The 27,352-nt window shown below is 43.3% G+C and overlaps 1 protein-coding gene across 3 annotated transcripts in view; it reads left to right on the top strand.

Annotated features, from left to right (window-relative positions):
* Pde11a (phosphodiesterase 11A) overlaps nucleotides 1–27,352 on the top strand; it is a 351,064-nt gene that overhangs the window by 288,924 nt on the left and 34,788 nt on the right. For all 3 annotated transcript variants that reach the window (XR_008215103.1, XM_052724559.1, XM_052724560.1), the window contains exons 16-18: nucleotides 15,159–15,236; nucleotides 16,843–16,906; nucleotides 23,159–23,233. Coding sequence is in view for 2 of the 3 variants with exons in the window: in XM_052724559.1 (XP_052580519.1) it covers nucleotides 15,159–15,236; nucleotides 16,843–16,906; nucleotides 23,159–23,233 (217 nt within the window). In the remaining variant the exon portion in view is untranslated. The remainder of the gene's footprint in view (nucleotides 1–15,158; nucleotides 15,237–16,842; nucleotides 16,907–23,158; nucleotides 23,234–27,352) is intronic.

Raw genomic sequence — 27,352 nt, 5'->3', positions numbered from 1 at the left:
CCAGGCTGATCTTGAACTCACAGAGATCCGCCTGGCTCTGTCTCCCGAGTACAGGGATTAAAGGCGCGTGCCACCGCTGCCCGGCGAGATTTTATTTTTTTAATTGCATGTATATATAGGGGGGTCTTGTGGACGTGAGTGTTGTGCCCATGGAGACCAGGAGAGGATGTCAGATTCTCTGGATCTGGAGTTATAGGCAGCTGTGAGCCACCAGATATGGATGCTGGAAACCTAACTCAGGTCTTTTGCATGAACAGTGTGCTCTTAACCATGGAGCCGTTTCTCTGGCCCACCGTTTTCCTTGCATTATTATTTTTCATTTCTCCCTTATAGTATCTGTCTGCTTTGGCCATACCTGACTACATACTATCCTTTGAAACAATGCCATGTCCCTGATACTGCAGTCCTATCATCATTCCTACATAGGATCCTATCCCCACCTGTCCGTGCCTCACCCTCTGTCTGAACTGACCCATCCTCTAGTTTCGTCTCTTCCACCACTTGCCCTTTCCAGTCAAGTACGTTGACACTGCATTATAATTAGTTTCAATGGTAGGAAATAGAAAACCCAAAGCAGCAATTTCTCTATTGCATAAAGGAAGTGCAGAGACCCACAGTCTGCTGGTGGTGTGGTAGCTAATGAAGTCCTCGTGGACCCAGGTTTCTTCTGTCGTCCTATGATGTCAGTTTCCACCTCTTAGTCAGAGACGATTGCTCAAGTTCCAGCACGGCTGTGCACCTTCAAGCCAATAAGAAGATGGGGTAAAGAAGGAGGCAAGAGGAAACTCGGGCCGTCTTCCAAGGTGTTCTGGAAGTCGTCACTTAATACTTCCACTTACATTTCACTAGTCAAAATTTGGTTTCGTGGCTATTTCTAATATCAAGGAATGTTGGGGAAGGAAGACTTTACTCTGGCTAGCCTTGGAGTTCTATTAACAGTGGAGAAGGAAAGAAAGGATATTGGTGTCGACAATGGGCAGTCCATGTCACGGGTATTTATTAACTGAATTTTGCTGTATGGATTATTACATGGGACCGTGGAAGGAGTAAAGGCTGAGAGTATGCTTGGCCTGGATTTCAATTTCCTTCTATCATCCCCGTTAAGCCTTGTGGCTGGAAACTTCTCCCTCTGTGTCTCTCTTCCCTGGAACGCTAATGATACCTAATGTCTTTAAACTGACAAGAGCAGTCTCGCATCTGTGAAGAATGAAAGGCTGAATGAGGTGGCAGATGACCCAGCCGGGTAGCAGTCAAAGGCAGGACTCTCAGAGGAGGAGAGCGCTGAGGAGCAGCCGGCTCTGCAGCCCTTCCCCAGAGCTGCCCAAAGCGCTGTGAAAGGTGGACGTGGCGCTCAAATCTTAAGACAAGCAGATTGCCCGCCAGTCAGTTTACAGAGCACTAAGAAGCCCTGCACCACTGGGGGCCAGCTTCTGTGTCTCTGGGAAAAGCCTGAGAAATGAAAACCGGGCTTCTGCACTGGGGAGAAGAAGCAGGTCTCACACCGAGGGTTCAATGGGGTAGACCAAGACTCTGGATTTTCTCAAATGAAAGCCCAGAATGCCAGTCGCTCTGAAGTTGGGGGTCTGTAAACCACATGCCCAAAGCTGTCAGCTTCAAAGTCATAATAAACAACTGGGTCATAATAAACAACTGGGGTGTGTGTGTGTGTGTGTGTGTGTGTGTGTGTGTGTGTGTGTGTTTATCCCATTAAATTTTGGAAATATACTTAGGTGGAATTTTTTTAATCCAAAATTCAAATTTAACTAGACTTTCTTTTATTTAGTGAGTTATCCTCTCTCTTTCCCTCTCTCTCTTCCTCTCTCTGTCTCTCTCTCTGTCTCTCTCTCTGTCTCTCTCTCTGTCTCTCTCTCTCTGTCTCGCTCTCTCTCTATAATTAGCCTTTTAATTCCTGACTGTGACACATAAACACAAAGATCAGAGAGATTTTTATGTACCTCTAATGAAAAACAGAGACCAAAACGGAAAAGAAAAAAAAAAAGTACCACAGAGAAAACCCAGTTGTTAATACTCTTGAGGAAGTCAGAGCCTGTATCCATTAAACAATAATAGGTTGCTTTAAGAAATAATAGGAGGGAGCATGAAGAAATAAACTCTTGAAAATGAAAATGTGACGATTAAGAGGAAAAAAATGAATAAAAGCATTGGGAAGTTCAGTCAAAAGACTAAAGGCAACAAGATGCACTTGTTTCACACGTCTTTTCGAACGCTTAGATTTGTTAACCATATGCCTGTTTTCCACTTGACAAACAGAAGTTTACATATAGATCAGTGAGATGGCTCAGCAGGTAAAGATACTTGCTGCTCTAACTGACTACCTGGGTTTGACCTCCAGAATCCACATGCCAAAAGGGAAAACAGCTTCTTCAGATTGTCCTCCAACCTCCACACATGTACCATGGCAAACGCATGCACACACACATACACAATAAATGTAAAAAAAAAAAATTTAAAGACGTGTGTGTGTGTGTGTGTGTGTGTGTGTGTGTGTGTGTGTGTGTACAGGTTTATACATGTATATGCATGTACATGGAGGCCAGAGGTCAATGTCAGATGCCAGCCACCTTGGTTTTTATTTTTTTGTTTGTTTGTTTGTTTTTGGGTTTTTTTTGAGACAGGGTCTCTTATTGGCCTTGAACTTACCAAGTAAGCTAGACTGGCTGGCTAGCGAGCCCCAGGACCCCCTCTCTCCTTAGCTTCAGGATTACAAGTGTGACCCACCACACCTAGCTTTTGACATGGGGGCTGGGGCCTGAACTCAGGTCCCTGTGCTTGTGTGAGAAGTACTTTACTATCTCCCCAGCCCCAAAAATACAAATCTTAATTAAATAAAAAAATGTCTGTTTTTAAAAGCCCCAGGCTCTGTTGCTAACTAGCTGTGTGTCGTCAAACACATTGCTTTCCTCTGGGATGCCTTCCTTCGTGTGTAGAATGGCAACAGCGTACTTTACATATATTAAAACATCTTATGAGTGGTGACCATGACAACATCATTGCCTTACGATCCACCTATTCCACATGCTCTGTGGCCCTCAGGCTGCCTTCATGGCCTCCCATCTTTTTCTAGAATGATGCTCCCAGATTTGGGATTTATGAAAAATCCATGTTACAATGCTTTTTTTTTTTTTAACTTCCTGGCACTTGCAAGATGTTGAGTTATTTTTCTCCAAATAGAAGCATTTTCTAAACCAAGTTTCCAAGTAACTCCTAAAGGGACAAAAGGGGAGCAAAAGGCTCCCTCAGCTCTTGCTGTCCATTTATCAAGCTCCGTTGGGGATGTGACGAATCACTAAGTGAGCGCTGGGATGCAGTCGCTTGCTCATTACTCTGCTCTTATCTCCACGCTGCAGCCCCCGGTAATGTTTGCTGACTCCCACAGAAGCGCCTTGCCTCCTTCGGTCAGCATCATTGGCTGGAGGTCCTGAATAGCTCATTCTCTAATCTAGACCTCCAGGGGACTGATCCGCATGCCGGTCTAAAGTTGTGTTAAAGTATGGCCATATTTTCCATCCAAACAATCCCTCGGGTAAGTGAGGGAGAAACAGCTACTGTATACATAGTTACACAGGTGCTTATATTTCACCAGCGTACAATTAGGGAACCAGAAGGCGTGTTGGAGATGACTCCATCCGCTTCATCTCCTCTGTTTGGCAGATCACGCACTGATGGTTGAATGGTATAGCTTGGGTCACAAAAGTAATTATTGGTAAAATATGAACCCACATTCCCCATTTCAGGGCACTTCCCACAACCGCCACATTCTTTCTCTAACGGATGAATCAAGAAACAGTTCCATTTGAATTGTAGTACATTCTGCAGCAACATTGACTCAACCTAAAGAAAGTCAATCAGTTCAACCAGTTAACTAACCTGGGTCCCCTAAGCTCTTCCCCAAAATGCAGTTGGAGGCAAAGGCCTGCATGCATTTAGTTTAATTTTGAAAATAACACCAAGGGTAAGCGTGGGATGAAGGGCTGTGTCAGGGAAACTGTTTTGAGGATGTATCCCTTTGCTGGTCACCACAATGGTCAGCTAGGCTGGAACCTAAAGGGAGCATCTGAAACATCTCATATATTGCATCTTCAAATTGGCCTCCATCCTCCATCCTCATGAGCCTAAATTTGCTCCAAGTCTTACAAACTCCTGTACAATTCCAAGTTGTATGTACTCAGGGCCTGGGAATTCCTACAACTGTCTCCAGCCCCCACACATGAGGAGTCCAAGCATACCAGGACCCCAGGAAGCTCTGCACAGGGCAGCAACAACAGAATTTGTGATATTGGTTGCCCTAGCAACAGCTGGAGGACGGTAGGGTCAAGAGGATACACACTGGCTCCCTTGACTGACTCTAGAGGTCTAGTTGTCATTGGCTCTTCTGTCCTGACTACCCAAATCAGACATCACAGTAGAGGTAGGTGTGGTGTCAGTCCTGTAATCCCAGCACTTAGGAGGCTGACGTAGACTGATTGCCATGAGCTTGAATCAGCCAGCTAGGGCTACACAGAAAAATAAAAATAGCAACAAAAGAGTTATGGTGGAATTGTTCAAACTTCCTAGGAAGAAGAAAGTCACTCTAGAGATGGCCAAATGGACAGGAAGTGGATCTCGTCTTTGAGAAGGATTCACGGCTCGTTCTTAGGGGCAGGAATTCCTGTCATGATCCAGAAAGGGAATCTGTGAGATACATAGAATTGTGGAGACACCAAAGCAGCCACAAGCTAGTGACTTCACTTCCAATGGCTTTGGGTGTCCTTGAGCCTAGATGCCACAACAGCAGAGGAGAGGACCCAGAGAATAATGGAACAAGAACAAACAGACAAAACCCCTGGTGTGAATAGCTAGGTTCACACCCTACTTCTGGGGGTTAATTATTCAGTCTGATTTTCCAACTCACGAAAACTCAGCTCTTGCTGACCAATTTTTTTTTAATTGACTTCCTGTGCCTGGTTCCAAGTCCTCCATCTAATAATTCTTTGATAATTAAATAGTCGTTTCACTGGCTCAAACAGAAATTAGATCTACTGTATCAGGAACCAACCTCACAACTGTGAGAGAGTCACTCACTTTAACCTTTCTCTGCCCTGGTTTTCTTGTCAGAAATATGAGTTTGGACATTTTACTCAGGTCCATTTGCTGGGGGCCTGGTGTGACAGTCAACGGAGATTACCTATAGGAAAGAGCTCTGATAATTTAAAACACTTTATAAAAAAGAAATCATTCAGCCAGAAACTTCATAAAATACGCACCGTAAAAGATGACACTGGGGTGGGCAGAGGGAGGGAGAGGTCTACAATCACAAATGTTAAAACTTCAGATACGTCACTGATGCCTTGTGATATTTGTACTGTTTCCAGCCAACAAAGATGAGCTATTACCGCTTCAGCAATTAGTAATGAAATCGGCAAGTGGTATGTCCCCAGAGCTTACTTAGGAGCTGGGCGTACACAGATCCTATTTAATTCTAGAAACAGGCGGAGGAGACAGGTAGTCTTTTGAAAAATCAAGTGTTACTACATTTTTATTTCCTTTGTGTGTGTGCATGTATGTCTGGGTGGGTGTATGCATGCTATGGTGCATGCAGGGAGGTCAGAGAACAACATGCTGTAGTCAGCTCTCTCCTTCTACGATGTGGGTCTGAGAAATCAAACTCGGATGCTCAGACTCGGCATCAGTTGCCTCTACTCCCAGAACCTTTATGTCATCAGCCTATTAGACACAGACAATCTCACTAACTTCATAGTATGAAGGGGGAAACTGAGGCTGGAGAGCTTCAGTAAATTGTTTCCAATGTTCATTTGAACAAGCAGATGGATTCCAGAATGTGTTCAATCCTTCTGCCATTCTCTCTGTAGTGATCTGATTAGTCTTTTAAGAGTGATGAAGGGACGCTAAGGCCCAGTCCTTGAGATGTTTAGGCATTAGTGACAGTCGTAACTCTGGTGTACACACGCTTGAGTTTCAAACACAAGAGGTGCCAGCCCAACTAATACTCTACCACCCAGATTCTATGTCTATTTAGCAAAATAATAAGAGTAGGTTCTCCTCTAGAGCATTGACTTCCCTAGCCCACGGGTTCTTGGCCAAGTTTACACTACCAGGCGTGAGCTTCCTTCTGTGGAGCAGGCCTGAAATCCAAACCAGAGTGGTTGGTTAACTCCACGGCTTCCACGCCACTATTGCAACCATGGGCACATTTTGCCAGGTTGGTCATTATTGGAGCTCACAGAGTGGATGGCTTTTCTCCCTCAGCAAGCTATAGAGCACCTTCTGTCACAGTGAAAGCTACGCATCCTTCTCTTTAGCTAATTCTTGGGGCCCTTAAACTTGAAATACTGCCTGACATAATGAGTTCCCAGAATATTAACTTTTTGATTTTGGTTTCTCACATTAACCTATAGGCAGGTATTCTTCTTTCCATCTGACAGACGGGGTTGCTGACTCTGTCTATGGCCATGCCACCCTAAAAGCACCCAATCTCACCAGACAGGTATGCCTAGGCTTGCAGAGAGTAATCACCTAGAAATCATGTGTTCTCTTACAGATCTCCATGACAAATAGTTAAGTAATTGCCTCTGACTACTATTTAAACTGGAAATTACTAAACAATTCAGCTTTTATGCAGCCACTTGGGGTGTCCAGTGCTTTTCAGATTGGCTCTGGAAATTAATCAGATCACTCCTCCATTTGAAAATTGCCACTTCCTCTTGTGTCCTACAAACACCCTTCATCAGCAATTATGGGAAGTGTCCAAATGACTGGTTTCTTTGTCGCTGTCCTTCCAAATGGGTGCAGTATGTAGCATGTCTCAAAAGCGTCTGATGACAGTCACATGCACTAAATGCTTTCAGATTGTTTAGAATAATAGTTCAACCTTCCTTTGAAAAATTACAGTAATATCAAGATAAATTATTAAAATATACAGTATGAATTCAACAAATATTGCTACTGCTATTCAGACAGAGATATTCACTCATTCATCATTCAGTGAGTGTTTATTAAGAACCCACTGTGTTCTGTGTTTTCAACTTCCACAGTTGCCTGTATTTAGGCAATCCCAGGATTGGGAAGAAGGAATTGATGAACAATTAGATGTTAGTGACTAATGGAGCTTAACCCATCACTACCTCTCAAACATTCTTGTATTTTTGACAGAGCCTGATGAGTTATCCCAAGAAAACTCTTCTAATGTTAGGGCAGAAGGTCTGTGGTAGGTTGATAGCCAAAGATTTTAGTAGTTCCTGATATATTTCAAAGTGTCTTTAGACAACTCACATACATATCCCCTTTCCGGTGACAGGATGATGGAACAGAAATCAGGAAGTTCCAACCCTGATGCTTTCTTTATCCAGGCAGTGGGCTACTCATTGAGAATATGTAAGTAGATAAAATGTGGGTCTTACCCTTAGGGGTCCAGATCCCCGTGGGGAAGAGAGGAACAGGAACACAGCCTCATGCAGAGCTCCAGCTGGAGTCACCGCAGAGAGTGACTGGAACGAGCTCCATCGGTGTACCACTTTGCCTTTGATTGTGACTTGATCGAACTGTTATCTTGTGTTACCTCATCCTCCGATGTTTTCAACTCTTAGAATAATGATGGTCTTTTGACTTGTGGTAGTTTGCTGATTTTACTCACAGTATCAACAACTCCACAGTATCAAACCTGTGATCTCATTCGGAATTTTGTCCAGGCCAATGCTAGTTTAAACCAAAGAGAAAATTGACTTAAGAATTAAATATACCAGAGGTGTGGTGGTACACACCTATAACCCTAGGAGGCTAGAGCAGGGAAATCTCAAATTTGAGGCCAGTGTGGGCTGCATAGTGAGACCCCTGACTCAAAAATAAAACAATAAAATAAGCAGCTTTTTTCTTTATTTATAACCATTAAAATTGTCGCTTTTCTAGTCCCCTTTTTAAGACTTTTCTACCAAAGTCCAGAAATCTTTTCAGGGTCCACATTTTAAGAGATTTATTTTATTTAAAATGTAATGGTTGGTTGATTAATTGATCAAATGATATGTGCATGGTGTGTGTATGCTGTGTGTGTATAAGCAAATATGTGTGCAGTTACTGTGTGTTTGGGCAGAGGCCACAATGCCTTGTCTCTTGGAGCTGGAGTTACAGGCATCTATGGGACACCTAGCTTATTATGTGGGTAATGTCATCTGATTGAGCAGCAAGTGCTCTTAACCACGGAGCCATCACACCAGCCCAAGGACCTGCAGTTGAAATGAGTTGTACACATGTGCTTTTCCTGCGAGAACACTGCAAGGACAGATCTCATCCTGACATCCATCTACACACCCTCCCCACCCGCTCATGACCCGACCTGGTGACTCTGGAGTTGACACTGTAGGGAACACATAATTACGCCTGTTACTGAAACAACAGGACTTCCTAACACTCATGGACTTTCAGAAGATTCAAAGGCATTAACTGAATATGATATGTGTGTATGATATTATACACGTACATATTCTATATTTTGTAAATATGTAAATTTACAAAAAAATCCTGATTAAAATGCACACAGAAATGATGATTTCTCATTTTGTAAATAAAAGATTCCTTGAGGATATTCCACAAACCAGGAAGGGTCTCAGTGCAGTGATGGATGCTAGATAGCCAATCTTTGGGATTATTCTTGGGGGTAAATTTAGTAGTTCTATTCAAATGACGCTTTTTTAAAGACTGCTATTTTTCTGAGTGGCCCATATGTCAGTAGAGCAGAATAAAAGCCTAATAAAAACATATCTGATTATAAATGAGATTTTCCAGTAAGTTGCTTTTCACTGGCTAGGGCACTTGGCTCATCCTTGAAAGCCAAGGTTCTCAACAATCTGCCTGAAAGTTAATGACATAGTTCCCCGTGACAAAGAAGTCTCGATCCAAGGGTATTATTTAGTTTTGTGGATTTTTAAATATTCATTTTAACAAGTCTCTTGTTCCTAGAAATGCTCCTCTCTCAAGCCATTTCCTACATGCCATTGACTGTGTCCTCTATATGCACAGATGCCTGTAGATGCTGAAGGGACCAGCTATGTGGGGAAATTAAACTCATCCCCCAAATGCACCATGAATTTCCCATGCTGCTTTGTTATGGTTGTCACAAAGAGAGAGGGCAGAAACACAGCCCCTGCAGCTGTGAACCACCTGACATAGGATAACTGCAGCCCCTTTGGAGTCTCCATCCTCAATCCCGTTGGTGATAGAAACTTCTGTCAGGATTGGTACTGTCTAGGCATAGCAGCCTATGATCTCATCTTCAAGAAGCTTGGCAGCCGAGACTGAGCGTAAACTCACAACACAAAGGGCTACCTGGTCCCAAGAGACTTTGCTACACACCATTTATAGAGACTTCCCTAGACATTGGAGATGGGAGACTGAGAACTTAGAACTATTTAGATTCGTGCATAACTACCTAGGACTTTGGGGGAAAATAACTTCACTTTCCTTCTTGAATTCCCTCAACTGAAAAATGAAAGAATTATAGCAGATTTCTCTCAAATTTTCAAAAACGCTCTCATGGTCAATAACTATAATGAAAACTCAAACACAGCCAACTGTGGTGCACATCTGTAATCCCAGCACAGGAAGACAGAGACAGAGGACTGAAAGTTCAGGGTCATCCTCAGCTGTATGTTGAGTTAGGCTCTTAAGACTCTATCTCAAAAAACAAAAACAAAAAAATTAAAAAGAAAAAACCACAAATAAAAGTCATTCTGTGACTCGGCAATTTTACATACACAAGCAAACAGATACAGGCAAATGCACAGAATTAAAAAATTCACAAGATGGATGCATGTTATTCATAGGAGCATCATATATATTAGCAAAAATATTGGAACTAATCATCAACAGGGGATGTGCACATAACAGATAACAATGATATACCTTGTAATACCATAACCAATGAGGTGGCATAGCCTAGAATTGTATCTAACAAGATACATTTTCACTCAGCGTTCAATATTGAAAAGCAAGTGGCCAAAAAATGCATACGCATTATTCATATTATTATATGATGTCTTAAAATATGCAGTATTTTGTGTCACTTATAAAAAAAACTTGTAAGGAGGCAAGTGAAGACAGTTTTTACAAAACTTAGGAGGTAGACATCTTACAGGTAGAGAGTTCATTATCTGTTATATGCTGTGTATGGCTCTGCCAACGATGGGACTTTGGCGTTTTGTTTTGTTCTGTTGTGGTGTGTTTGTGGTGCTGAAAACCAAGCCAAGGGTCTCCAACCTAGGGCCTTGTGCATAAAGACATATGCTCGATCATCCAGCCGAGGCTAGCCCTCAACTTCTCAAGGTTAACTTGCTAAAATTATCATCTGCAGGAGTAGTTTCTTTTATCTTTAGAGATCATAGCCAAAGCTTAGGGGGACAGAGGAAATATAGTCTATCAAGAAATAGCCTCACTTTAACCATGGAGGAAACAATTAATATGCTACATTTTCATGTCTTATAAAAGGATCCCTCATCTCCCTCTTCTATCTACCAACCTTTGGGATAGCAAATGTTCCTTTCCTTCCCAACATGATGGAAACTAGCTCTGTTAATGCCATTTTAAACCCATGACTGAGTTTGATTTCAGTGATTTTAAGAATTTCTCACTCGAAACTCCAGCTATTAACATTTTCATCATTGGAGAATTTGTTCGGATGATGCTACTCAACTGCACATCAGAGGTCTGGGGCTGTTGACATTTACATATTTAAGTGGATGTGGAGGGTACAGGTGGCATGGCATGCCCTGAAGGTCAGAGGACAACTTGCAAGTGTTGGTTTTCTCCTTCCACCATGTGGGTTCCGGGGATCCAAGTCAGTTTGCCAGGCCAGGCAGCAAGTTTCATGAACTGATGAGCCATCCTGCTGGCCAGAGGTTGGTGTTTTGAAAAGAGGATTTGAAAAGTGGTGACAGGGCTAGAGGGGGATGAAGGGGATGAATTGAAGGGGGATGTGGGGATGGATTTTGTCAAAGCACATTATGCGTCTATGAAATTCTCAAACAATAAAAAAATAAATTAAAAGGAGATTTTTTTTTTGCAGTGACTTAGCCATTTACACAATACAGCTCCACTCTGAATCAAAGATAATACATCCCTTCCACAGAACTCCCCCCCCCCCCCATAGTACTGGAGACAGAACCCAGAGCTTTGCATGTGCTAGGCAACTCCTACCAGTGAGCCGTATCCCAAGCCCTTTTCTCCTTTGCATTTTTTAGAAAGGTCCTCCATAAGATGCCCAAGGTGACCTTGAACTTGCTGTGTAACCTTGGGAGGCTCGTTAGAGTCTAGTCTAAAGGAACTGGGCTCTTCCTGAATAAATCTTAAATTGCTTTTAAAGCTCTAAAGGGTGGCCATGATGCCCTAGAACAGTGACTAGCATCTGGATAAAACCAAAGAATGAAAAACTATTGCAAAATGTAAATGGATTTCTGAGATATTTTATCATTTCTTTGCCAATGTAACATATATTCATTTAGCTCTTACTATATGTGAGGCACTGTGGCAGACACTAGAAACAACAGAGGAGGAAAGAATAACTGGCCAGGTCTCTGTTCTCAAGGAGCTTGCATTCTGGTGATTTCTTGAAATAACTCATAGATTGAAATGGAACCCCATGTGAGTATGATGGCCCAGAAGATGACTGACAAGCGATATTGGTGAAATTATTAAGGCCACTCCACGTAGTTAAAAGGAGATTTATTTAATGGCGTAACTTACAAATTAAGGGATAGGTAGGTCACGGGGTCTGGGGAAGGTGTATCGCAGTCCAGCGGTGTTCTCTGGAGCTCTGCTTGGCCCACCTCCACCATCCAGAGTCCCGGAACCGAGAGGCCCATCCAGATCTCGGGTCTCCAGGTGCCTCCCTTGGCCCCGCCTTGTAGGCGTGACAGTTGCCGAAGTCTCAATGGGGGTTGGAACTTCCAGATCAAAGCTGAAATGGCTACCCACTACATCGCTCTTCCAGAAAATCTCCCATGATCCTCCATGCTCCTCCAAGCTGAGTGCCTCTCTCTGTGCTCTCGGGCCAGCTGTTGTTTCAATCTTGACTTCTATGTCCCAGCTGACACACAGCTGTGGGAGCTAGTTAGGTGCTTATGAGCGCTAGAGCCGTATCCTGTCCTTCGGAGGCATCGGCTTTTGACCAGCACTCTGCTGAGTGTTCTGCACAAACAAGTTTATGAAACCCACCCACAAACACACAATCACACGGATCTCGGGTCTTCAGCATCCTCTCTCAGCCCCGCCTTGAAGGCATGACCGTTACCGAAGCCTCAACGGGGGTTGGAACTTCCAGGTCAAAGCTGGAATGGCTACCCACTGCACTAGTGCTCACTCTACTTACTCTTTTTGGAACAGAAAAATGAAGTTCAGTGAGGTAACTTTTTCCAAGGTCAACCATGTGGACAGTAAGTGAAGTAAGTCCCACAGGAACCCACGAAGGGCCCAACAAGTGTCATCTGCATTGAGGGTGGGACTATGGTGAGACTAATGTCATGTCACGAGCTGCACAAAGCTTATCTTTTAGAATTTTGTTATTTTATTTGCCATGGTTTTTTAATTTATTTTTATTTTTATAATATTATTATAGTATTAAATATTATTAATAAAATTAATATAGTATTAAAAATACTGTATTAAAACAGTATTTATTTTTATTTGAGCTTTGTTGAAAAAGATTTACTTTATTTTTAAATTTGTGTATATGTGAGTGTGTGTGTGTGCACTCTCACACATGCATACACTTATGCACATAATTTTGAATGCCCACAGATTCCAGAAAAGGGTATTGGATCCCCTGGAGCTGGGGTTACAGATCGTTGTGAGCCACCTAAGGTGGATCCTCTGCAAATGCTGTTTGAGCCCTCTCTCCACCCACTCCCATGACTGAGCTTTTCCGACACCCATTTAAATGTTGTGGAATGCCTCTCTCACCTCACTCTAGTCTCAAGATTATTGGTATCACCACAGTACCACATTTAAAGAGGAATTACCTATTTCTTTATTGATTGTCCCAGGTAACTTCAAAACATTTAAAAACTAGCACTTGCCTTATGTCCATAAGGCTGAGTAAATCCTTAGGATAAAAGTGAGTAAATACTTCATAAATGCCTGTTGGACTCAACTTTCTGCTCCAGAAAATTAGAAAGAAGACTAATTTGTATTCTGCGATAGGAAAGCACTGGATAAATGCTTCAGTCTGTACGTTGGCCCATCGCTCCCCTATGTACTGCTGTTGGCAATAAACTGTTCGTGCCATTTTTATTTTCACCATGACAACAAGATAGTAGGGATCCATCAGTCCCGAACATTTAGCATACCTTACCTCAAATCCTTCCCCAGAAAGCCGGACTCTGAGTCTGAGCAATGTGGAGTCACAGGTAGCAAGTCATAGTCAGCATTAACGAGAGTCACAGGAACCACATTAGCGAGTCACAGTCCGGGTCAAGGTGATTCTAAACCTGGGACCTTTGCACTCATCCACCTCCTTTTCTGTTTTGGAAGGAAACAAGTCAAATGGAAACGATGGTGAGTTATGCAGAGTAAGGACTGCAGTAACTGCCCAGCCCAAGAGGAAGGGAGATGCCTGGTTCTTCTTTCTGCAGTACCATCTCTGATCACTGCTATGGGAGTGTCTTAGGGTCTGTCCCAGTCTGTAGTGTAACCTTGTCCTGTATCCACTTGAAGAGAGAGATCCAGAAGCTCTGTTGTGTAGAACAGGAAAGTTTTCTACATATTGTCTTCCCAGCTGGCTCCCTTTCAGGTAAATCCACTCCTCACTCTCACCAGTGGACAAGGAAGCCAAACTTGGTCAACTTCTCTGAGCATCCCAGGCCAGACCCAGGGGAGCTGGTTCTCAGCATCTTGTCTTCATCACTCAGACTTCCATGGGTTATTTCTAAGACCCTGCTCTGGTGGCCAGCGTGGTTGGTGCACCCTGGTGGTGTTTTCCAGTGTGTGTTCTTTAAAACGTCAGCACTCTATGGGATTCTATAGCTAAATAAGTTTAAGCAAGCTTTTTTCCCTCCTCGTCTCTCAGGATGTTCAAAGGGCTGATCTTACACAGCTGTTGTGGCCAAGAGAACTGTGTGGTGGCCAGCTTCGCTCGAACCAGGGAGCAACATTAAGATCGGTGTGGAGTGGGATGGCTTTGAAAAGAGACTGGTCACGATCTTTAAAGTACTCTGATTAGTAAATGCCAAGAGGGTGAAAACTTGGGAAATGATTCTTAAAATGCTCATGATGTCCATACCCTTTTTTCTCTCTCCTCGTCGTGACAAAAATGACAAGTTGTGAAAGTTTCAAAACCAGGAATGACTTACCCTGCATTTCATAACTTTAAGATGTACCTCCTTCATCCTTTCCATCCATCTGGAGATGTAGAGGCATAGGCATGGTGTGTGTGTGTGTGTGTGTGTGTGTGTGTGTGTGTGTGTGTGTGTGTAAGACACTTAAAATGTTTATGCATTTTGCTACTTGCTAATATACGCCAGTCACCTCGTTTAATCCCCCCAGTAAGTCAGTGTGTCAGCAAATGAAATAGTCAAATTGTGCCTTGGGGAATTGAGGCTCAGAAGGTTTTAGTAACTTCCTATAGGTGCACAAGCAAGTAGACAAATGAACTACAGTTTACACGTGGCTGCTTCCTGACCCTGTACCCTATGAATTTGAGCACTGAGATGGTAAATTTGTTATTTTTCTGAGCTAGAAAACAAATCTTTACCTTGAATTTACTGCCAGAAAGTTGATCTTGTCTTGAGTCCCCCATGCTGACTGAACAAAGAACGTTCTGGAACTGCCCCTGCTTTTCGTCTGTCCTTGCCTCCCCCTTCTGACTTTCGGATTAGTGAGGGCTTCACAACACAGTCCTGACCACATTGTTTTCTGTTTTATGGATCTGTAGGGTCCTTTGTTGTAAATACACTTAGAAATGATTGCAGCTTTCTCTTGATGTCTCAACATTTTCAAGTGATTTATTTTTATAGTACTTTAGCCTCATGATTTCAAATATTAAGTTACTGAGTTCAGGTGGTCTTATATTTTCCCCACAAATGTGTTTATGGCACTCCATAGACTGACAAATTTCATTCCAGCGTTTTCTCCCCTTTCTTCATTTGATTTTCCTGCAGGAGGAGAACTGAATTCTTCGAGCTTGTCAGTAAAGGAGACTACGATTGGAACATCAAAAGCCACCGTGACGTGTTTCGGTAAGAAAAAGCGTGCGTTTGTGTGGATTCTCCACTATTGGGTGTTTAGTCACGCTTTTTCTCTGTACATCAACTGAATAGAACCTAAGGAATTATCCCAAGTACGTCCAAGTGGGCAATCTCACGGAGATTATTTCCTGTGCAGGAGACACCACTGTATGTTACCCACAGGCAGGCTCCCTCCTGTCTCACAGAATCTGAAGTGAGAACCTTTAGAGTATGCTGAGCAGTCTGGTAGCTTTGGGATAAACACGGAATCCCGACTCCTTTATTCACCTTGAGACAGTTACTTCATCTCTCCACGCTTTTGTCTGTAAATAAGAATAATAGGGTCTACCTCTGAGGCCACAGTGCAGGTTCTGTTAGCCAGCGGCTAGTCCTTTATTTAGGAAAGCACTCAGTACAAAAGCCAGTGAAAAGCAAGTATTGCCAGATGCTCACTACAGAGGACCAGAGCCCAACAATAGACTCCTTTGCAAGAGTTTAGCATAGGGGTGTTTGGATACAGATCTCATCCAAGGGGGTGGCCGATGCTTGTGCTGCCTGGCTCACCGTGAACGACCCATTGTTAGCTGGGACTCTGCCCACTCCAATCCTGCTCTGCCATCTGGGCAGCAGATACCTTTCCAAAACGTTGAGATCCAGCAGGGTTTTAAACTCCAGCTGACAGCAGGACGGCCCTCTGACCTTTCACAACACGCCCTTTCTTCCAAGAGCAGACGGTCAGGGCACCTCCTGGCTGCATCCTGTGCTATTTACTCTTCATGGTGCACTTCGAGTGTTAGCTGAAACACCGCAGACTGGACACGAAAGCTGTACCTTAATCTTCACCCTCCCACCGTATTGATGATTGGAGTTATTTCCGGTGTTTCCATGGTTCAGTGTGAATCCTAGTTAAATCTGCCCCCTGGAAACCCTGATTCATGTTGTGCCTGTGTTTTATGTATGCAAGATTAAGGAGAGCCTTAGCTGGGTATGGGTGTTTGGTTTTGTTTGTTTGTTTGTTTGTTTTCTTTTGTTTTGAGAATGTGAATAGAACATGGTGACCACCAGGTAGTAACCCAGGTGACACAGTGTGGCTTCCTCTGATAAATCTTGACTCTGTGGAGCTGCGAACATACAAGAACTCCCTACACATCGTGCATCTCATCTCTTTGGTGTGGATTTCTGTCCTGTCAACAGTGCTGAGTCAGTAAGCATATTCATCGGCCACATCGTGTTATATACTGATTGCCTTTCTCCTAGTTAAGTGGTGTGTGTGTGTGTGTGTGTGTGTGTGTGTGTGTGTGTGTGTCCTCATTGCATACTATTTTAACAGCGCCTGCTTGACTCAGGTGTAGAGAGACGACCGTCCTGCTTTCCTGGATTTGCCGCAGACTAAACAAAAGGGTGACAGGGAGGATGTGAGGGGCCTTTGTCTTCCAGACAGTGGTGGCTGCATCGCCTGGTAGAGGCAGAACAGGGCGGCTTTCAACAGCGTGGTCCCTTGTTGAGGGAAGAAGATGTGGGCTGACCCCGGTTCCATTTTATTTATTTATGGATCTAGGGTGAGTTTGTTTAGGAATGCGGCAGAGGATTATTCAGGCTGCTCGGTTCTGTTTTTCAGATCGATGTTAATGACAGCCTGTGACCTTGGAGCCGTGACCAAACCGTGGGAGATCTCCAGACAGGCAAGTGGTGATTAATGACAGAGCTCAGCAGAGGAGGGACTGAGGGGGGTGGGGGTGCTGAGCACTGAGAACAGAGTCTTTGCATAGGTACCGGCCTGGCACGGAGCGGCAGCCCGCTAAGTCGGCCGCCATCTTACCCCACAGCCTTTCTTCCTGTGCTTCCATGAACAAGGCTGTTTCTGGCTGCAAGATGTTTGTGATGTGCTAAATCTGAATAACGCTTTGACCGTCCTTAAGGCAAAAGTCACAATACTGATTTTGAATAAGTGATCATGTTTTAGCACAAGATCCTGTTTAATCACGCATGAAAAAGAAAACAGGAAAAGTGAAATTCCATTTTGCTTTCAAGTACTATTTAAGTATCAGAGGGCTCTATAGCCAAAGTGTGCTGTATCCCATTTACTTTTTATCAAGACTAATAGTTATTTTACAGTTCCTCAATGCACCCAAGCATTATTTTTAAACAATAGTAGTTTTGAATGAAGTAGTTCCCTAATTACTTGATTACCAAGATCTTTGAGGGGTTAATAGCTCTTTAGGTCTTGATTTTATTTTACTTTTTTCTTGAGATAGGATAACTGTATAGTCTCTACTCTGCTCTCAAATTTTTTGGCTCAGGTGGTGGTCCTGCCTCAGCCTCCTGAGTGCAGGACTAGCTAGCAACAACTAAGCTTCCTGAGACACCTATTGTAGAGACTATGGGACCCTAAGATGAGGTTTTGGGGAAAATAAGGTATATTCGTGTATTAATAAATGGCTGGTTTGTACATGATGTCTCACTTAATGTATGGTAGGTAGTCAGCGCATAAACTGAGTAACCACAACACAGAGATATCACATCATGATCCCAGAAGCCATTAACCATTACCTGATTAGAACAGGACAGTTTTCTACATGCGAGAGTAGATGTCAGTAAGGATTTGCTGAGGGAGAAGAGCCTGGACTATCTAGTTAGGTCCCAACTCCAGTCATAAATGTCCTAGTGAGAGAGCTCGGTATTCAGAAGGGAAGGTGATGTGAAAGTCAGGCATGCACTGAAATGATAATGTCTACACCGCAAGAAGTGCTGGCCGCTACCAAACACTGAAAACAGATGGAGACTTCAAAGGAGCACACCACCAACCCCTGGGCTTCTGCCCATCACCCTGATGTAGAACCATGGGCCCCAAGAACTATGCGAGAATAACTTCCTGTTATCTTAGCCACAGAGTTTGGAGTGATGTTTTGGAGTTTTAGGAAATTAACTTGGTTATTGCCTGCATTTCACAAATGGGAAGGATGGGCTTAGAAAGGACAAGTGGCCCAAGGTCTTCTGTAGATCGCAGCTGGTGAAATAAACATAGACTTGCTCTTCTCCTCCTGGGCTACTTGAGGATCACTGCCGTCACGTCTAACACAATAACTATTCAGACCAGAAGTCCATCACCAATCAGCTACTTCAGCAGAAACAGTCATTGGTGACCTTCACCCTGGGAAGGCGACAGTTCCTAAGCCAGAAATTTGAAAAAAAAAAAAAAACTAGCCAAAATGTACAAGCTCACACTAGATGTAACCTTTGTGTTTGGATTCAGAACTTGTTTTGGTGGTGGAGAGACGAGGGGGTTGAGCGTGATCCAGGATTCCTTGGGTTCTAAAGAATGAACAAGACACAGACTTGCAAGACTTAAGACCTCCAGGAAACATGGACAGGAATGCAAGAAGAGAAGGAAGCCCGTGGGGCTGCCGAGGCCATTTGTGGGACTGGAGAACGCCTCAGTGGCAGGGGAAAGGTTCTGCACTGCCTTGATTTTGCTGAGATGGCGCAGATTTCTGAGGAAAAAACTTTTAAACTAAAAAACTTAAAATAGATCCCAGCAGATTAGAGACCACCCTCATTCATAAAGGGCCAAGTTTTTTCCCACAGACTGGAACCATTTGCATTTTTAAACACCATGGTTTAAACAGGTCTAACCTTTTGACCCTGTGACATGACAGTGTCACTTGCAAAGCTCATGTCCAAGAAGCTGACATGAAGTTACAACAACAACAATCTCATGTTTAAAGGAGTTGACAGTTTTTCGGGAGGTCTCACTCATAGCATTCAGCACCTCCGCTCTCATTCTGGGTTGAGCTGATGGCCGGACAGTAGAAATTAAATACCTTCAATAATCCACTGGTCCAGACTTGTCACATGACCCTATTCCACCAAGAAGTACAATCCATGTCTATGCCCAGCAAGCAGAAAGTCAGAACCAGTTTGTGAGAATGTATCTAGCACGGTTTGCCCTTAAATTCACCAGAAATGTCATTCACTGTTCTTATAAGGCATACCCATTCTCTCCCTAGGGAAGGTAAATCAGGGGGGCCATCAGCCAGAGCATCAGGTTCACAGTCTAGAATCTCCAGATGATGTACCTTCCCTACCACAGGTGTGGGTATAACTTAAGGACCTGCACATGCCCAAATACAGCATCAGACAGCCACCTCCACACACAGAACACCAGCACAGCACTCCCAGTCAGCAAGGGAAGAGATAAAGGACATTCACAGCCAATGGTCCATGGAGGTCCCAAGCCCTCCAGGCATTCACCATGAAGTCTCCACCAGCAGTGAGCCCTGCTCCCTGTGGGAGGCTTCCCCACTCACGGCTTGCTTTCTTTCCACAGCTTTTTAGTTCCCTAGGAAAATGATTCTTTTCCCACTGACTCCTGTGATTTGGAGGTTAGGCAGCTGCCTCAGCCTACTTCCCACCTGAAGAAGGTTACAAGCTGGTTTCGTGTAGTCACAGACTTGTGGTTTCTTAAGCACAAAAGTGCTCATAAGCATTCAACAACAACAAAAAAAAATACCGTGGTTCTTCTCTAGATGAACATCTTAGATTGTTTTTGCTTTCTGGCATTCAGGAATAGACAAATATAGGAAATGTTTCTCTCTTGTGTCCTCATTTGAGGACCCCAGGTTTCACAGCTTTCATGAGAGAACTATGTAGTTAAATTCCTTTCTGAGCCATTTTGTCTGTTTGGAAAAATGTGCTGGGTCAGATGGCTCAGCAGGTAAGGATGACTGATGGCAAGATCTGACAACCTGAGTTCCATTCCCCAGACCCGTAAGGAAGGTGCAAAGAGAGAACCAACTCCTGCAAGCTGTCCTCTGAGCTCCACAGGCATTGTGACAAGCGCGCGCGCACGCGCACACACGCGCGCGCACACACACACACACACACACACACACACACACACACCACACACACAATTTTTAAAAAAATCATTTAAATTTATTTTTAAAAAGAATTTGCTGAAAGTCACCTAATTCTTCCAGATATTTTATTCATAAGTATACTGGCCATACCATTAATTAGGTCCTTATTTCAAGGCTGAGTCTTAATATTTTTCACCTAAAGCATACCTTAATTTTAATATTTCTAGTTTGGAATTAAGAAGCAGCTTCATCTCCATCCCCACAAGCCTGGATTTTTCTGTTCCCTTTCATCCCTCATTATAAACCTACTAATCCTTTCTGAGCTCATCTCTAGAATGCCTGGGGGAACACTATTGTATGCTGTTAGCATTTTATTTTCCAATCACTTCTCCCAAAATTAGACATTCCTTAGGAATAGTGCTTACTCTCTTTCAGTGATAACTGCACAAATTTGCATAAGAGAAGAGACTGACATCTGTACAGCCTCCTGTCTGTCTGATACCTGGCCTCCAAGCTGATATATGTTTTAATCTCTCTCTCTCTCTCTCTCTCTCTCTCTCTCTAGATTATATATATATATATATATATATATATATATATATATATATATATATCCCCCTGCCCTTTTTAACCATCAGCACCTTGCTTTAATACCAATTCTTTCCTATGTCAGGATTAAGCTAGGCTTTGCCACAATAACAAATACATTCTGAATTTCAGCTCCTTGACACAAACAGGAGATTGTTTCTTCTCACACCGCAGTCTGGTGCAGACTGGACAGTTCTCCTCCATTTGAGCCGTTGTCAATTTCAGTGTGACACAGTGGAAGTCACCAAAGGTCACATAAAGGACTTGTGTATTTGACTAACACCTTCCAACACCTCTGCCCATCATGTGGGAAGGTAGACTTAGAGAAAGACCTCGCAGAAGCAGGAGGCCACTTCTGGCCTCTATGTGTACTTTCACACATGAGCACATACATCCTCACATGCACATGTGCCAACACATGTAAACATGATTACACACATGCACACACTTAAAATTAAAATGTAAATATATGCATCTATGCATATATTTATATTAATATGTTACATATATAGTTTTATCTTAATTAAGATTAATTTGATTAATTTTATTTCATATGTGTGAGTGTTCCTCCTACAGGTGAGTGCATGGTGCCCAGAGGCCAGAGAGGGCTTTGGATCCCCTTGAACTGGAGCTACAGGGAGTGGTCAGCCACCGTGTGGGTGCTGGGATTTGAACTTCTGTCCTCTGGAAGAACAGTCTCTCTTAATCACTAAGCCCTTGAAAACATGTTTAGATAGAATCTTATAGTTCAGGCTGACCTTGAAGTCAGGACAATCCTCCTGCCTCAGCTCCTCAAGTGCTGGGATTACAGGTGCCAGTCGTTCAGAGGTTATGTAAATGCGTGCTAACTTCCTCGATGTCCATTTTATTTTAAAAAATCCTTTTCAGAATGCACCTTAGCTGGGGTTTTTCTGCTCATCTTTCCCCAGGAACATGACTTGAAGTGTGTGGGTTTCCTCAGCGGCCCCTCCCGCTCCCCACATCCTGATTAGCATCTCAGCTTCCTTCACTAATGAAAAATCCAATCAGGAGCCACTTGACGATCCTGATGGGGTTTTTAAGTACAAATAAGCCAGGGGTCCAGGTTAAACTGTGAGGAGCACAGAGCGGGGTGGGCAGGGCTGCTCTAGACGAGGAAGACCAAGAGTTCCCATTAGTGTCTTTGCTTTCCGAGGAGAACACAGGGTTCCTGCCTGGGTGCCTTGTGTGCATTTACGTGAAAGCAAAAGACACAACTTCAGAGGCAGCTGAGGGAGGGCAGGTCCTGGAGGCTGGTTAATGAGATGAGAGGAGACTGTTTCTTCTTTAAAAGCCAGGTCAGGGGGGAAAAGAGTCTAGAGTATGGAAATCAAAGGTAGTGGCTGAGGCTGGAGAGGGGAGAACCCAGGTCCAGAACCTGCAGTGTGGGGGACACGGGAGGCAGATTTCTGAGTCACTTCCTACTACTTCCATGCAGCTGAATTCTTGAATGGGACCCACACTTCTTACCAGAAATGTTATAAGTTTGACCTCACTGGATATTTGAGTCTTTTAATATTGCTGCTCTCATCTTTACTGTGTGTATTATATATGTACATATATCAGTTTGATATTATCTTTACATTTTATTATCCATCTCTTCAGGTACATATAAATAAACTATCTTTTTTTTTGTAGCACTGGAAACTTATGCACATTAAGCGTGCACTCTATCACCGAGCTATATCCCCAGGGCTCTTTTTGCTATTTAAGACATGTTCTCACTAAGTTCCACGGGGCATCTTTGAACTCACTATAACCAGACAGACTTTGCCTCAGAATCCTGAGTAGCTATGATTACAGACCTGTGACACCAGATCTGATTTAGAAAAATTATCTTGTTTCCATGCACCTGACCAAATTAAACCATCTCACTTTTATGGGGCATAAGATTCTCCTCTTTTGTAAGAGCATTAAAATGGAGAAAAAGCAGTTTGGGGAGCCAGGCTTTCTTGCTGTCCACTGTCTGGAACTTTCCCTTCAGGTCTTCCAATGTACTATACAATCCCTGTCAGTGCATTCAGAGACTCACTCAATGCACACCTTAGTGTCCTTAGAAATTCCCGCTTGGCGTTTGTTCTATCAACTCTCTTCCGCAACGATCCTGAGAACCACAAACCGAGGGACTAGAAAAAAAGCCTTTTTAATGTGACTGTGGATCACCCATGCTCATGGGTGAAGGCAGGGGACATGCAGGTGCCTGTGAGTGGGCATGGAGCAGCCACTGCATTATGGGTATAACGGAGCTGAAGGGGTGCAATCAGTTAGCATGTGGTCCTTACACACCAGTGCGAGCCGAGGAGTAACAACTGGGGCCTACCATAAACTGGTGCTTTTGGTACCAGACTCAGGCAGCCTGAGACCGTGCTCTTCACATTAAGATAATTTCCATGCACATAAGCCAGAAATAGCTTCTGAGTCTCGTGGTGTACAACACGACAAATAATTTAAAACGCTTCTGTGTTTCAGGTGGCTGAACTTGTAACCAGCGAGTTCTTTGAACAAGGAGATCGGGAGAGGTCCGAACTCAAACTCACTCCCTCGGTGAGCTCCCTTTTGCTACCACAGTAACTCCAAACCACAGCTTGAAGTGGGAAAGGCTGAGGAGGGGGTTTGGAGAACTCCTGAAAGCTTGAAGCTTTAACTCAGCAAGAATGCTAACCACCGTGCTCCGAAGGTTCTCGTTGAGACTGCTGAGCTACTTAACCAGCATTTCCCAAGCACCCACAGCGGGACATGCTAGCATTTCATGAATGCCCACTTTAGAACATAAATAACAGCAGAGAATTAAAAGTCAAGCTGTCCAGCCTCAAGGAGCTAGCTGGGTCTTATTTTTCAGTTCCAAACTTGCAAACTCCCCAAAGCAAATCATTTCAAACCATTTTTTTTGTTTTTTTGTTTTGTCTTGTTTTCAAACCAAAACGTGGGGAATCCAGGTTCTGGGGTGGTTGGCATGCTATTCATGTTGGATCGCCTCATACAATCCTTATTTGAGAAGGCTGATGATAAGCTGGTGATGTTTTTCCTGCCTTCTAGATATAGCAGCCTTGGTCACCATCCTCAGGGAAGGGCCAGCCTCTTCATTGCTAGTGAGCAGCTAAAACATCCTCCCTGGTCACTCTTGGAGTGGGCAAAGTATCATAAAGCCTGGCAGTGCAGCGCACAGTAGGCTTAATGAAGCACAAAGTGTGTGTCCGTTGTCAATGTCTCCTTTTGAGGATGCCAATCCACCGAGTCTTTGGAGGTATTGGCAAGATCTTTGCATTTCCACACAGCCCACTTTGCTGATTGATAGTCAAACACCAGAGAGGGCAGCAGGACCCTTTCCTACCTCGAACAGTTTTTCTGGGTTGACATCACAGCCGGCAGCCTTTCTGAGGTTGACTCTTCTGTGAGTCGATTTCCTGTAAATCCAGAGGACCACACAGCTTGAAACACCCACCAGCCATCTTCGACTTCAAAGCAGTGTGTGTTTAGATGGGAATCAAAACACCCTTTATTCTTTCGGGTGCTCATACCAAGTTTGGCTTTGAAAAGTATTAGTTTAGGATACGTAGAGTTCATTTGTAAAACCTGTAACCCAAATTTCTCCCTGTGATATCTACATTAAAATAAAAGCTTTTATCCCCTCTAAAAACTGTTTTTGAAGAGTTTACAATGCAGCAGCACAGGTCATTTAATTAAATGAACAGGAGGAAGGTAAATTATAGGCTCAGCTAAGGCCTTCTCTGAAGATACAAATGAAATTAATTTCATGATGGATATACAGCTGTAAATGCTCCTCTCTCCTCACAAAAGGTTACTTAACGCAGCTATCTCCTCAGGAGAGTCTGGCTTCTGAGGTAGGACTTTCCCCCACTGACCCAGCTTCAAAAATGTCTGTAATGCTCCAACAGCTGACACCTGCTCGCTTTCCTATCCTTTGAGTTTTAGAAGTACCCCTAGGGTTCCACTGGCCAGAGATCATCACAGTAACTTTCTGAGACGAAACTGAAGCTGGGCCACAGGCAGAGGGTTCATGTCAGAAGCAGTGAGCTGACTGATACAATGGGCCTGAGCACCAGCATGTGTCAAACAGAAAGCTCAACGCTGTATCCAGAAGTGAGGGGACACCATCTTCCCTGTCTTCAGGGACCCTAGGACTTTGTCAGCTGGGGGGAAATATCGGGGTAAATCATCATGAGTGCTCAGTTGTAAGAAGCAAAATACTGCAGAAGGAAAGAAAACACAGGACAGAGGAGCACCCCGCTCCTCTCACCTCATCAAACCTTGATTAAGAAGTGATAATCCAGAAATAAACCCTTACAATTTCAACATTACTTTCAAGACAATTTGGTGGGGAAAATGGTCTTTTCAGCAAATAGTCCACGGCTAAGTGACTATTCACAAGTATAAAGAATTGAAGTCCTGGCCCTTATTCCTTTTTTTTATTAATTTTTTTCATTTTATATACCAATCACTGTTCCCCCTCCCTCCTTTTTCCTCATCCTCCCCCCAACCTTTCCCCATCCCACTCCCTAGCCTACTCCTCATAGAGGGTAGTCAACACAGGCTGGCATACCAAGTTGGGGAAGGACTAAGCCCCTCACCCCTCATCAAGGCTGAGTAAGGCATCCCACCATAAGGAATGGGCTCTAAAAAGCCAGTTCGTGTACCCAGGATAGGTCCTGGTCCCATTGCCAGGGGCCCCACAAACAGATCAAGTCAGTTATGTATACAGTGCTCTGTCTGCATGTATGCCTGTAGGCCAGAAGAGGGCACCAGATCTCATTATAGATGGTTGTGAGCCACCATGTGGTTGCTAGGAATTGAACTCAGGACCTCTTAACCACTGAGCCATCTCTCCAACCCCTGGTCCTTCCTCTTAGCGTACCCAAAAGTAAACTCATATTATTGAATAGATCTAGCTAAAACTGCTAGATCTGTCTAAAAGCTAAGACAATAAAACTCTTCAAAGAAGTTAGCGGTCTAAATCTTTTTGAGTTTGATTCAGCTATGGTGTAATAGATATGATACTAGAAATACAAGAGACAAAAGATAAAAAGGCCAGAGATGTTGGCTTGTATTTCACCAAAAATAAACTGGACTTTATCAAAACATAAAGTATGTCTGCACCAAAGGATACTACAAGGAAAACAAAGAGACGATCTACAGAATAAGAAATTATTTACAAGTTGTACATCTGATATGGGCCTTGTAGTTAGAACATTAGAATAACTCCTATAACAATAAGAGACAATGCAGTTAAAAATTGGAAAAAAGCCTCTACATAAGCATGTCACTTACGAACGCACTCATGAATAAACTCATAGCCAGTAGACACACAAGAAGATTGCTAAAATCTTTAACCATCACAGACATGCAAATTGCAGTCATGGTGAGGTACCACTTCACACATGCTAACAGGGCTATCATTAAAAAGACAGTTAATACAAACATTGGTAAGTCTTCAGAGAAGCCAGGACATAACGAGTTGCGGGAAGGAATGTGAACTAGTGCTCTACTTTGAAAATCCAGTCTGGAATCCTCAAAAAGTTAGACATAGGGCTGGTGAGAAAGTTCAGCAGGCAAAGCACTCACTGTACAAGCCTGGCAACCTGAGTTATATCCCTGGATTCCACGGTGAAAGGAGAGAACCAACTCCCAAGAGTTGTCCTCTGGTCCCTACATGTATGTCACGGCATCATCATCAATGTAAGAAAATAAAGTTTAATATAAAACGTTCAACATAGAGTTACCATATAACCCACTCACTTCTAGATTTATCCCCAAAGGAAATAAAAACACCCGTACAAAAACTTGCACACAACTGTTCACACCAGCATTACTCATAGCAGCCAAAAAGTGTCAACAACTCAAATGTCTATCAGCTGATGAATTAATACACAAAATGTTATAAATCTCTGCATTGAAATATAATATGACAAAAAAATGAGTGAATGAAGTGTTGATACTTGCTACCTAGATATACCTTTAAAATCCTGCTACATGAGAGAAGCCCGTCCTAAAAGACCATGAACGGATGACTCCATGGGAATGAACTGTGTAGAACAGGCAAACCTGTACAGATAGGGGTAAATCACTGCTTGCATAAGGCTGGAAGTCTGCAAGAAGGTAGAGCTGCTATTGTTAACATGGATTTTAAAATTAAGTGTGGTGATAATGGTATAGTTCTGTGTGTATACTGAAATTTCTTGAATTTTTAAAAGAGTGTTTCTATACAGTATTCATCAGAAGCAGAGAAATCAAATAAATAACTCGAGTAGAAAAAGAACTATAGAGAAAACGAATCAGACCGCTGTGGTTTGGGTGTGGTCTGAGTCTGGAGGTTTCACGTGCTAAGACTTAATCCCCAATGTGAATATTGAGAGCATGGAAGTTCAGTCCCACTCTGATGGGAGAGGCATGGCCTTTGGAGGCTATTAGGACTAAATAAGTTCACTAGTGGGGAGCCCCATGATCAAATTAGTGTGGATTATAGGAAGCAGAGAGGCACCAGAAGACATAAATACTGGGATGAAGAAAGAACGAATGTCTGCCACCCCCATCCATCCAAAGACAAGTACCTAGTAACCTACTAGCCACAGAACCTTACTAGACAGCACGTGATTGCCAAACTAGCACCCAACCCTTAAAATCATCATAAAATAATTTATGTTTAAT

Source organism: Peromyscus californicus, unplaced genomic scaffold (assembly GCF_007827085.1).
Source record: "Peromyscus californicus insignis strain IS unplaced genomic scaffold, ASM782708v3 Scaffold_7__1_contigs__length_154581171, whole genome shotgun sequence".
Lineage (NCBI taxonomy): Eukaryota > Metazoa > Chordata > Mammalia > Rodentia > Cricetidae > Peromyscus > Peromyscus californicus.
Note: the sequence above shows the minus strand (reverse complement) of the source record. Positions and strands in the feature narration are given on the sequence as shown.